This window comes from Pavona decussata, unplaced genomic scaffold, assembly GCF_977016875.1.
Source record: "Pavona decussata unplaced genomic scaffold, jaPavDecu1.1 SCAFFOLD_191, whole genome shotgun sequence".
NCBI lineage: Eukaryota > Metazoa > Cnidaria > Anthozoa > Scleractinia > Agariciidae > Pavona > Pavona decussata.
In genome coordinates, this window is record NW_028145600.1 from 954620 (window position 1) to 967500 (window position 12881).

At 42.3% G+C, this 12881-nt stretch overlaps 3 protein-coding genes across 3 annotated transcripts; 2 read left to right on the top strand and 1 right to left on the bottom strand.

Moving 5' to 3' along the window:
- Positions 1–765: 765 nt before the first annotated feature.
- On the bottom strand, positions 766–2102 carry LOC146462168 (uncharacterized). Its single transcript, XM_085086043.1, has one exon. The coding sequence runs from the start codon at positions 1981–1983 to the stop codon at positions 766–768; it is 1218 nt and encodes a 405-aa protein (XP_084942169.1). The 5' UTR covers positions 1984–2102.
- A 1616-nt stretch (positions 2103–3718) lies between these two features.
- Positions 3719–5718, top strand: LOC146462169 (uncharacterized). The gene is made up of 2 exons (XM_085086044.1): positions 3719–5582; positions 5686–5718. Exons 1-2 carry the CDS (start codon positions 3720–3722, stop codon positions 5716–5718), a joined length of 1896 nt encoding a protein of 631 aa, XP_084942170.1. The 5' UTR covers position 3719.
- On the top strand, positions 5525–7855 carry LOC146462170 (tetratricopeptide repeat protein 28-like). Its single transcript, XM_085085974.1, has 2 exons — positions 5525–6985; positions 7566–7855. The coding sequence occupies exon 1, from the start codon at positions 5718–5720 to the stop codon at positions 6981–6983; it is 1266 nt and encodes a 421-aa protein (XP_084942100.1). The 5' UTR covers positions 5525–5717; the 3' UTR covers positions 6984–6985; positions 7566–7855.
- Positions 7856–12881: the final 5026 nt, after the last annotated feature.

Here is a 12881-nt window from a genome sequence, read left to right on the forward strand (position 1 = left end):
CAAAGATGAGAATATCATCGAATATGGGCTTCACTCCGTCTAGACCTTCTAGTGCATGCTCCAGTCTTCTCTGGAATTCTTCCGGGGCGGGTGAAATTTCAAATGGCATGCGGGTCCATCGGTATCTCCCCCACGGGGTACCAAACGTAGTCAACAGGCTGCTCTCCTCATCAAGCTGAACATGCCAGAAACCGTTCTTAGCATCCACTACGCTGAAAACTTTGGCATTTGTTAGCTGAGGAAGAAGATCATCAATTACTGGCAAGGGGTAGTAGTTCCTTCTGAGCGCTTGATTTAGGGGTTTTGGGTCGATACACAGCCTTATCTTCCCGTTGGCTTTCTTGACCACCACCAATGATGAAACCCAGTCAGTAGGTACATCCACTGGTTCTAGGATCCCTTTTGTAACTAGACGCTCTAGTTCCTGTCTTAGTGGTTCCTGCACTGCAAAGGGGACCTTCCTCACTGGGAGAACCACAGACGGTACAGACTTGTCAATCTCAAGGTGGAGCTTGTCCGGTAACTTTCCTTCTCCCGAGAACACATCTTCAAACTCGCTCACTACATCAGGCTGTGCGGGAATTGCATCAGAAACAGACATTATATTGTCAGTGTTCACAGTGATGAGACCAAACTGCTGAATTGACTGGGCACCTAGCTAGGAGCGCTGTGTGCCCATTAGGGACGACGGTGTATTCCGTGAGGAAACACTGTTCATTCTTGTGGTTAAGAGTTTCCACCTTGATACACCCCAAAGGTTTCAGCTCAGATTTGTTGAACGTAACTATTTTGGTTTGAGTTTTCTGAAGGCGTGGTCATGTTAGGGTCATTGTAAACCTTCTGATAGATATTAGCTGGGAGGATATTGACTGTAGCACCACAGTCCAACTGGAACTTCACTGTTTCATCTCTCAAGCACATGTTAGCATAAAGTTTTTTGGGACTGTTCTTGACATGCAGTGTGCCAACAGATTCAACACTGAAGAGATAATCATCATCACTATCTTCCCCATCATTGCACTCTAGAAATTCCTGCTCTATGATGTGCACTCGCTTAGTGTTGTGCTGTTTGCTGGCCTTCAGGCTGCTGCACGCTACTGGAAAGTGATTCATCCCGCCACACTGGCTGCACTTGCGCTGCCATGCTGGGCAGAGTTCCTTTTTTCTAGGGTGAGTTTTGTGACAGAACTTGCACCTAATCAGCGGTAGTGATTTGTTTTGCATGGGGCGCTGGACTCTGCCGAGTTTTTCGCCCTTGTTTTGATTCGCAAACTTCTTAGACGCGAAATTCTTAGACTTTGGGTTCCCTTTGGTAACGGCGCTAACTTCTTCTGTCTGAGTCATCTCTTTGAGTTGTTTCGATGTGGTTTCGCTCGCACAGCAAATATCAATGCACTTGTTCAGCGTTAGTTTGTTCTCAGCAAGTAGTTTTTTCCGAGTTGCGTTATCTCTGATACCCACGACAACTCTGTCTCTGATCATTCGATCTAGCATGCTACCAAAATTGCATGTTTTAGCCAGCGAACGTAAGGTTGTAAGAAATGAATCAAATGACTCACCGACCTCCTGCACTTTCTGATTGAACAAATAAGCTTCATAGATTTCATTTGTCTCACCGATGAAGTAAGCCTCTAGCAGCTCTATTACTTTGTCCACGTTTGTCTTCTCCTCATCGTTTGCGAACGGCAAACCATCGTATATCTCCAAGATGTCAGGTCCGATACAGGTCAACAGTGTCGCCGTACGAGGCTCACTTGTTTGGGTTCGAAGGCGCGAGGCGATCTCATAGTTCGTCCACAGACGCTTAAAGCGTTTCCAATTGACTGCAAGATTCCCTTTCAACTCTAGTTTGGACAGTAAGGGGATCATTGACTGAATAAACTGAGGAGCTGCGAGTAATTGTGAAGCTAGTGGTTGAGGTGCTTGCGGGGCTGGTGGAGCTTGTTGAGAGCCCGGCGGCGATTCTCCTTCTGTGTCGCCCATACGGAATTAAGTCGCTATTAAACTTCACTAGGTATTCCAGGCGATTGTTCTGAAAAGAGAAATCCTACTTCTGACACCATGTAACGTGTTCGTAAGAAGAACAGAGAAACAGATCACAAGCAGCTAAAGAAGAACTTCGTTGTTTAATCCAAGTAAAGCGATACCAGATAAAACCGGAAAGCATGGTCCGTTACCATGGTACAAGTTGACGTCAATATCGACCGGAAATGATACGCTAAATAGAATATGATCAATATCGTTACAGGTAACTGTTTGTTACAATGCTGCAGCAGTATGTAGTATAAATGGCAGTGATTGTTCAAATATTATTTTTTTCTGAGGTGCTTTTGCCCTGAGCTTAAGCTGTTCTGCTTCCAACAAACCAGGACTGCAACAAGGAAGGAAAATTAACGGGATCCTACTATACTTTTTCAGAGTCACCGGATGTCATAATAAGTAACCTTTGCAACTTCATGCTTTTAACAGTTTCGTTCTCGTAGGAACTTCCCCAGGAAAATTTGTTAACCTTCAAAAAAATGTCCGCGTTATATTAAACCAGCCGAGCCAACGGTGCTGATAAAGCCTTTTGGAGCGTGTGATCAAAATGAAAATATGACGGTCAAGATTAGTTTCAAATCCACTACGTAAGGAACCACCGAGATCAGAAATAGGAAAATCTGGATGAAGTCAGCCGTGTCCTCCCCTCCCCTTAACCCATATGGGGCGCAGAAGAGAGGGATTCTTTCTACCCCGCCCTCCAGTGGCTTAGGGGAACGACACGGGTGACATTGAGACTACAATATCATTCACGGATTTCCAATTCAGTGATCTTTTTTCTTTCAAGAATTCTCCGAATCCAAGCTTCGGTTTGGTTCCAACGTCTTCATTTCAAGCGTCAATTATTTCGTACGATTCAGCACAACATCAAACTGCTATATATTTCTATCCATCATTTGTGCCCTTAATGTAAGCGGCACAAAATTCACTCGTGCCTCTCACATTTAGACTGCCGCATCTAACAGCATTATCGCCCACGACTTGCTCCCTTCTGGCCTCGTAGCTCAGTCGGTAGAGCAACGGAAGATCAAATCCTAATGTTGTGGGTTCGATTCCCGCCTAGGTCAAAAGTTGTTTTGTTTGCGGTCTCCCATTTCCGTCCTTACTCGGTTTAACGCTCAGTAGAAATGTCATGGGTTCACTTAGCACTTTGACATACCCTACAGAGTTAATTTACTCATCCATTAGTTGTGTCACCAGATGAAGCGTGTGCAAACAAAATAAAACTAGTGCACACCATGTTTTCCATTGAACAATTGCATATTCCAGACTAATCACCTTATGGCGGTGTGCGTTTGCAAAGATAGAACTGATTTCTCAAAGCTATGAAGTTACGTTAGCAGTATTAAAACTAAAAAATCTAGCAACAGAGTTATTAAAAAATGGCGGGCGGGGTCGGAATGTCGCTCACTTATTCGGTTCCTTCAGTCATTTGCTACAGTCCCGCTTTTAATCCTCACCGTTTGACCGCAGTTCTGACCCATTTCAAGCTCCTCTTCCCCAGCAGCGCTCTGAGTAATTTTTATGTAGCAGTATTTAACGGTACGTTTTGTTTACTGAAGGTGAAAAGCAGAACACTTGTTATCATTGCACTTTTGCAGCTTTAGTTTCAAAAATACACTTCTTGAGTTCACTCAACTGATGTTATTTTTGTCTGTTGGTTCAAGAAAGGGACTGTCATGGCAAACAGAGAAGAAGTTCTTCGCCGAGCCATACATACAGGTGCATTTGTTTCCAACTTGCTTCTCAACAGCAATCGTGTTCCAAAAGCAATCGAGTTGTCCAAGGAGTGCCTGATTCTCCTTAATAGCAAGGCCCTGCAAAAAGACCAAGGATTTGTCAGAGTGTTTTCTATTTGGGTGTATACTCAAATTTTTAAGGCCTATGATCTTATTTGTGATCACGTAAGTGTGATAGCATGCGGCAGAAAGCTTCTGGTCTTACTCCGCGAGTGTGGCCAAAAAGAGGAAGAAGCACCCCTAAGCATAAGACTGGCGCAATTGTATATATTTCAATGCCAACACGAAAAAGCGAAGGACCATTGCATGAAAGCACTCTGCATCATGAAAGAAACTGGGAAATGGAAAGGAAAAGGAGAGTGCTACGGAAACCTAGGACCGGTGTTTCTATATCTCGGTGAATATGTCAAGGCTAAAGAATGTCTTCAGAATGCACTTAAGATCAGAGAAGAAATTGGCGACAAACACGGAGAAGCAGCAGACTGCGATAATCTAGGAGCTGTATTTCTGTATCTCGGTGAATATGTCAAAGCTGAAGAATATCTTCAGAGAGCACTTCAGATCAGTAAAGAAATTGGGTACAGACAAGGAGAAGCAAGAGCTTACGGAAACCTTGGAACTGTATTTGAGTCTCTCAGTAAATATGCCAAGGCTAAAGAATGTCTCCAGGGAGCACTTCAGATCAGTAAAGAAATTGGGGACAGGAGTGGAGAAGCAACAGCTTATGGAAACCTTGGAAATGTCTTTAGTTCACTAGGTGACTATGTCAAGGCTGAAAAGTACATTCAGAAAGCACTTTCAATAACAAAAGAAATTGGTGACAAGAACAAGGAAGGAAGCTTTTCTGGTAATCTAGGAGCTCTGTTTTGCTCTATTGGCGAATATGTCAAGTCTGAAAAATATCTTCAGGAAGCACTTGTCATCGCAAGAAAATTTGGGGACAAGAAAGAGGAGGCATCATGCTGTGAAAATCTGGGAACTCTTTTTCAACCTCTCGGTAAGTACGTTATGGCTGAAGAATATCTTCAGAACGCACTTGTGATTAACAGAGCAATTGGTAACAAGGACGGGGAAGCATCCTGTTACGGAAACCTAGGAGCTGTGTTTCAATTTCTTGGCAGATATGTAAAGGCTGAAGAATATCATTTGAAAGCACTTCACATCAGAAAAAAAATTTGTAACAGAAGCGGAGAGGCATCAAGTTACGAACACCTCGGAAGTGTCTTTCATAACGTCGGTGAATTTGTCAAGGCTGAAAAACATCATCATAGAGCACTTCAGATCAGAACAGAAATTGGGGACAGAGGCGGACAAGCATCTTCTTACACAAGTCTGGGAACAGTGTTTCAATCTCTTGGCGTGTGTGCCAAGGCAGAGGAATGTCATCAGAAGGCATTGGAAATCAACAAGGAAATTGGTGACAAGATGGGGGAGGCATTGTGTTACGGGGACCTAGGGACGCTGCACATTTTTCTTGGTAAATATGTCAAGGCTGAAGAATATCTTCAAAAAGCTCTTCAGATCGTGACAGAAATTGGCCACAAGGCAGAAGAAGCAACAAGTTACGGGAATCTAGGAACTGTGTTTTTCTGTATTGGTGAGCATTCCAAGGCTAAAAATTATTACGAAACAGCACTTGCATTGAGTTACGAGATTGGAAGCATTGAACTGCAGTTTGGAAACCACCTTAATCTTACATGGGTCAATTTGGTGTTGGAAGGGGACATAAATGATGCAATGAAGAGTCTCCATTTATGTATTACAAAGAGCGAGGAAATTCGAGGCTTCTTAAGAGACAACGATGTATTCAAGATCTCCTTTCTAGACGAGCACGTGTCTCCTTACGAGTTGCTCACAAGGTTGTTTTGTGGTACCGGTAAGCATATCGAAGGACTTCACGTTGTAGAGCTTGGCCGAGCTAGAGCCTTGGGAGACATAATGTCATCCGAATACTGCGTGGAACAACAGATATCAGTGAACCCAAAGTCGTGGGCTGGTATTGAAACAATCATGACGAAAGAAAGTAACTGCGACTGTCTGTACTTTTTCTATCACTGTGACTACTTATTTTTGTGGATTATTAAGCCAAACAAAGCGATTCTTTTCCGACAGATAGACATAAATGACTTTTTTGTTAATAAACAAACAGAGAGATCTGTGGATAAAGTTCTCGGTGGAGAAAAGTTCAGAAAATTTCATGTTTTACCCTCCCAAGAATTCTGCGAAGATCGATCATTGTTTCCGTCACAGGCTAATTGCCTGGCGCCTAATTCACCACAGGAAAATGGCCCCGCAGCTTCCCGCCTTTTAGAAGAAGACGAAGATGAAAATCAGGATGGGCCGCTGACTTTTGCTCAGTGTTACAAAATGATCATTGCTCCTGTGGCTGACCTACTTGACAAACCTGAAATCATCATTGTTCCATATCGCGCTTTGTACAAAGTTCCATTTGCAGCTTTGAAGGATGAAGATGAGAAATATTTATCAGAGACTTTCAGGATCCGCATTGTCCCTTCCTTGACGATTCTCAAGCTGATTCAGGACAGTCCAGCAGATTATCACAGTCAAACCGGTGCACTGATAGTGGGTGAACCCAGGATTGGTGACGTGTATGACAAGGGACGTCTTGAGAAATTATGCCCTTTGCCTGCTGCAAAAGAGGAAGCAGAGATGATTGGACGACTGCTTGGAGTTCAGCCTTTATTAGGAGAGCACGCAACTAAGCAGGCAGTTCTTCAGAGCATACATTCAGTGAGTTTGATTCATGTCGCTGCCCATGGTGATGCCGAAAGAGGAGAAATCGCTCTTGCCCCTCCACGCTGTTTTGAAGGAATCCCGCAAGAACAAGACTACCTATTGACAATGGCTGAAGTTTCACAAGTTCGTCTGAGAGCCAAACTGGTAGTCCTTAGCTGCTGTCACAGTGCACGTGGACAGATTAGATCCGAGGGAGTCATTGGAATCGCTCGAGCCTTCTTAGGATCCGGTGCTCGTTCGGTGTTGGTTGCTCTGTGGGCCCTTGAAGACAAAGCAACAGAGCAGTTCATGAGTTGTTTCTACGAGCATCTTGTTCGTGGTGAAAGCGCCAGTGATTCCCTTGACCAGACCATGAAGTGGATGAGAGCAAATGGCTTTTCAGAAGAGAGACAGTGGGCGCCTTTTATGCTGATTGGAGATAACGTGACATTTGATTTTCGAAATTAAAGGTCAGTGTAAATGCGTGGGTTGTTTTATATTTAATATCATGGGTGACAAATTACCGGCTCCTTAATTCAGTTTAGCACGAAATTTCAGCCTTAATTCATAATTTCATATGTGAAATTACAACATTGCTATGGCAACGTTTCCTATATCTCAGTGCTAAGATGGCTTCCAGGTTTTAAGTTATTACGGGTGAAAGAAGTTACGCCATTAAAAGACGCTGGAGGAAACCTTAATAAGCACAATTAACTGGGTGAGGGTTTTTGAGAGCTGGTGTGATGAAAATGTCGTTGACACTCGTTGTACTCGAGCGGTTTTTTGCCTGCGTGTGTAAACAAGACGGAACAGAACACGATTGCGAGCGTAATTTGCCACCCATGATATTAAAAGGTAAAAGGCTCGGGAAGTTATTGGAATTTTGACAAAACGCGCGCGAAATTATTTCGTAATTTCACTCGACACCATTTGATTACATGTACGAATTTCTTTTAATTATCATTGCGCACTTAATTTTTTTCTTGGCGGATATAATTTCGGGAGTTTTGAGAAACGCACGCCTGAAAAGATTCTTATTTTTTGTTGTAGCTACTCTACTAAGACCCCAGACGGATGTGGCAAATATCGTCATCTTTCTATGAAGCAGGATCTTGGTAAACGGAAGGATCAATCCACGGAGACATAAAAACACTTGGACTGAAATCGTCAAAGGATGCGAGATGACTTGTACCACACATGGGAACAGGTTCGCTTGCTCTCATTAATTTTTGTTCCTTGGAGTTGATTTACGTTCATGAGAATGTTTCTCCTTTGCTTCAAAAAGCCTGATTATGTACAAACTTGGGGTGTACCTGCTTGTGGACATCAGCACATTATCTGCCTCGGATGTTTTGAACATACTGAGGAACTGATTTAGAAAATGGTACGAACTGTCACCATCGGATTCCTGTTGGATCTGTGTAATGTTTATGCTATTTTACGTGAAAAGTGAAACGGCAAAGGTGACGTTTGCCGACTCACGTAAACGCGATGATGAATCTCTCTGATGTAAGGTTTATTCACGCCTTTGAAAGGGTTACCTCGTAATCAGTTGTCGACCTAAAGATCAACTAGAAATGTAACATTTGGCTTTATTACGTTGTTGTGTTTTTTAAAATAAAATTCTAGGGCAGGCCGAAACCAAATACTGGAAATCATCACAAAGGACTATTTCGTAAAATGCCATTTCGCAAAGTACCCCCCGAAGTTTCGCGAAGTACCATAAGCAACAGTAAAATGGTATGACAAAGGAAAAAAATAGTTTAAAAACGAAATCAGAAAACAGTAATACCAGCATCCTACAGACAGTATGATTGCACGTCATTAGAAAGAGACATACGTATAGTCCTTTAATACTGTTCTTAAAGCCGATTTTGTCTAAGAAGAAAAGACATAACATAACACAACACAACACAACGCAACGCAACACAACATAACATTAACATAACATAATATAACATAACATAACATTTTATTCCTGAAAGGGGAAATCGTGAGGTTAACCATACACACGACGATTTCCCCCAAATAAATATGCGACTTTAACATTGTTCATGTGATAAAATCGCCCAGCCTGATTGATTTACTTTACTGCCAATTCGCAGCGATGGGCGCAAAAAATCGTGGGAAAGGGCACACTTGGCGAATGCCGGCGAATTTAATCGCCGATATCTGACATGCCAGATACCGGCGATTTTATATGCAGATCACGGCGATCGGCGAAAATCGCAATCGCTGCACTGGGCACACTTGGCGTTTCGCCGGCTTAATCGGTCTGTGTTTTAAGTGACGAGGTGGGAGAAGGGGGGGGGGGGGGGGGGGCGGCGGATAGTTTTGTTCAACCAATTTCCTCGGCCCCCCCAGTTGTTGCTGGCGAGCGTTAGCGAGACAGCACACTATTCTTGTCAATAGGGAGAAAAATCCAAAATTTCCAAAATTTTGTCGGATGTAAGACTCGAAGCTTGCGCAGTAGAGCATTATCCGGGATGGTTGAGACGACAATCATGCGCAAATCACATGGCTGACATATAAGTATGAGATAAATACCGAGAACGGAGGTATTAATCCATATACATCCCGAGGGCCTACGGCCCTCGGGATGTATATGGATTAATACCGACGTTCGAGGTATTTATTTGACTTATTTCATGAATAGCGATCCTTTGTTCAAGGGGACAAACGCCGGCTAATTATTACCGTCACACTTAGGTGAGAAACGGAGAACAATAGAAGCAACCTGATGTGTGCGTTTCCCTTGAGGCCAATGGAAATGCTTTTGAAATTGTGAAATCAGCTAAGATATGAGGTATTACTGTAAGGAGTGACCTTAAATGGATCGATCATGTAAATAATATTACTATGAAGGCGTCCCGACGAATTTACTTGCTTAAGCAACTTAAGCGAGCTGGCATAGACCGTAAGTCGCTAATTCTTTTTTATTGTGCATGCATACGTTCCGTTCTGGAATATGCATGTCAAGCCTTCCATACTAATTTGCCAGCCTATCTGTCCGACCAAATAGAGAGAGTTCAGAAAAGAGTCTTAAGGATCCTATTCCCAGAGGTTTCGTATAGCAAGGCCCTGGAAGAGGCGGGTTTGAAAACACTCTTCCATAGACGTGAGGAATTATGTAGCAGTCTGTTTAAACAAATAGTAGAGAGTGACCAGCATAAACTAGCTAGCCTGCTGCCCGCGCACAATGACAGTGGGAGGTATAATTTTAGGACAAGGCGTATGTTTTCAATCCCGAATGTGAAAACAAAGAGGTTTGGAGACACTTTTATGATGCACTTTGCAAGTAAACAGCAATTGTAGTTAGTGTAGTTAGGATTTTTATATTTTGAAATTTTAAACACGATGTATGTAACGCAAGTAATTCAGCTTATAGCTGCAAGTTGTGGATTTTTAATAAACGATTTATCTATCTCGCAGTACTGCTAATGTAAATGAGGGATTTATACAGTAAATGAGGGATTTATCTGTATAAATCCCTCGTTTCAGTTAGTTTAATATTCATGAAGTATGTAAGTTAAATAAAGGATGTTGAATAACAAAAGAAAATGTGTGATTCATGAAATAATCCGGGATACACACCTCACTTTGCACTTGAGAACCGCACGCTGTCAGACGCTTTCGGTTACGAGGTGCAGTTGACGTTGCCATAAAATAGGTAGGTATGTTTTCTATTTGCGATCACTTTCCACGGGATTCATCATTAATCCGTTCTTGACCTTGATGAATATTTTCACAAGCAAATGAAGACATCTAGCCAATAAAAATATTTAGAAATACTTACCTACTTGTTTTATGGCAAAGTCAACTGCGCCTCGAAATCGTCTGTGCGTAAGATCGTGGTAAAATTCTCCCGTGGAACTGAAAGTTATCTCAATTCTCAAGCGGTGGATCTATGAAAGCAGCCAAACACAAATTGATCTCTTTCCGTCCGTGACCTTGATGAATGATTACAAAAGCAAATAAAGACAGCAAATAGAAAACATACCGTGGAGGATAATAATTCAAAATCGGCGAACCACTCAACTGTGAAATCAAAGGACTCGTTGTCCTTTCACACGAGTTCTTCGCCCGTGGAGGCCAATAGTTCAAAATCTGTGGTGTTTGTGCCGGATAATTCGACCGTTGAGTCATGCTCTTTGTCCGTAAGTGTGTCCGTTGAGGCAAAAGAATTGAAAACGTGTCGATCGCTCGTCGAAGCGAACTATGCAACTGTAAAATCAGATGATTGTTTCACTCTGAAATCAAACGACTCGTTGCACTTTCACACGAGTTCTTTGCTCGTATTCAAAATCTGTGCCGTTTGGGGCGGCTGATCCGTCTACTTCACCAACACCCCCATCCCACAAAAAAGAAGCGTTTTCAACATTTCTTCCCCAATGTGGGTTATACAAATCACTAAACCTGTCATGACCCATTTTCAAAACCAATGCTTGCTGTAGTCTTTTTTACAACTCATCCAACTGAAACCTACTCTTCCTACCCTCAAAGTCGACCCCCTTTTCCAAACCCATTCACTGTTTAATTAAATCCCCACAACTTTATCCCCCTTCGCCAGCACTCACTTTCATATTGAAATCACTAGTTTTAGCCTTGATAAAAGTGTCAGGAGAGGGTTGGTCGAATTCGTCGACAAGGTCGACACTCAAACGAAGCGTCAATATCTTGACTGGAGGATGGAGCAAGGCTGCCTTTTGATCCGTGCGTGCTGTCGGGAAGTCCTGGAATCGTTTCCAGGACGGACTCACCCTACACTAGAAAGCTGGGATATCGAGAAGATAGAGCCGGCACAGATGGTTCGTGTTGAAAAACTATCTCTGAAAAAGACGTCGCGTTATGTCTAAAACAATAGCAAACGTTCGCAGGATATGGCGTGACATCCACTGTTATCTCTCCCTTGCTATTTGGCTACTAAATGTTCTCCCATCGCCTCACATCACATACTAGTCATCTTAAAGTCTCACCCGATATAGTTTCAAGAAGATTTGCATCCAGAAAAAATTTCCTAAATAGGGTCACCTTCTAACCTCTCAGTTGTAAGTTATGATTCATATAAGGGATATTTGACGTCGTAAGATTTCGTTTCTTGGAATTGAACGAACGGAAGTTCTCGGAGTTTTGAAGTTTCACTTTTTGGGAGGCAAGAAGCATCGAAGATACTGAGTCACTCATTCCCCTACAGCAACAGTGTGTTTACGCCAAAAACTGCGATATACAAACAGGTACGCACAGTGTGAAAACGTTGTTAAATATCAACTACTAATTAATGCTTTAATACGGAACGTATTCCTCCCTAAATCCACAATTGCTACTAGTTGAAAAGTTGCGCATCCGGACACAGGTAAATCAAACGGCCAAAGTATTCAGTTTATTTTCTCATTCATGATAACTTTGTCTTTTCTCCACAGGAGGGAGAGAGTGACACTCTTCAGAGTTTTAATTCAAGACGACATGAAACGGTCTGCAATTCAAGATAGCGGTGTTTGCAATGTGGATTGGTTAAAAAGTAATGTGAAAAAACAAATTGAATACAGAAATAATTTGTCATGTCAGAAGGGATCGAAGTAACAAAACGACTTGCAGACATTGAATCAGCTACTTAGACTGATAGCCGTAAGTCAATCCGATTAAGCATTTCCAGATGTATATCAACTTTTCCTCTGTGATAAAGGCTTTCCTGTGAAAGGTTTATCACACCACCAAAATAAAGCAAAAGGCTTTTTAGTTTGGATCAGATTCGCCAGAGATTTGCTTGCATGTTATTCTCATAAATTATTTTCATTTTCCAATCTCACTATTTGCTCTTAGCAAAATGTCTTAGTATTGTAAACAACGCCGTGTCCGAGTATCCTTTAAATTCGCAAAATCACAAATAAATATATTTAGCCAAGCCTAAAAGCGGAGCTCCAATTTCTTTCATAGCATTTATAGAAATCTGCTTTTCGTATGAGCGTAGTAACCTTACCAGTTCCTCATTCGTTCTGCAGTTATATATATTTTTAGTGCATATGAAGCAAACTTCCCATCGACAATAACAATAATAATGTCACAGAGAAGGCAAAATTATTTAATGCTGATTTGTTGTAACAGAAGGCATTTTTTTCTTAATCCCCGCGGTAAGGAGGAGGTGATCTTTGCGCTTGTGCCCCAATCTCGTCCCCAGAGCCCCAGCGCGTCAAACATGGCGGCGGAAGGGGCGAATTTAGTTGTCTTTGGCTCTTTGCTAAGTTGTTCCAGAGATTTGGATAGAAATAGCAGTGTTTAGACGTCTTCTGCTACTAGGATGGTGGACAAAAATAGGGCAAGATTTCCGCACAGCCCCATACATTAATTATGCATATAATCTTTGCTCAA

Coding starts and splice junctions, on each gene's coding strand:
- LOC146462168 (XM_085086043.1), bottom strand. CDS start 1,983: ATGGGCGACACAGAAGGAGAATCGCCGCCGGGCTCTCAACAAGCTCCA.
- LOC146462169 (XM_085086044.1), top strand. CDS start 3,720: ATGGCAAACAGAGAAGAAGTTCTTCGCCGAGCCATACATACAGGTGCA. Junction 5,583..5,685: donor GCTTCTTAAGAGACAACGAT/GTATTCAAGATC, acceptor TTCACGTTGTAG/AGCTTGGCCGAGCTAGAGCC.
- LOC146462170 (XM_085085974.1), top strand. CDS start 5,718: ATGTCATCCGAATACTGCGTGGAACAACAGATATCAGTGAACCCAAAG.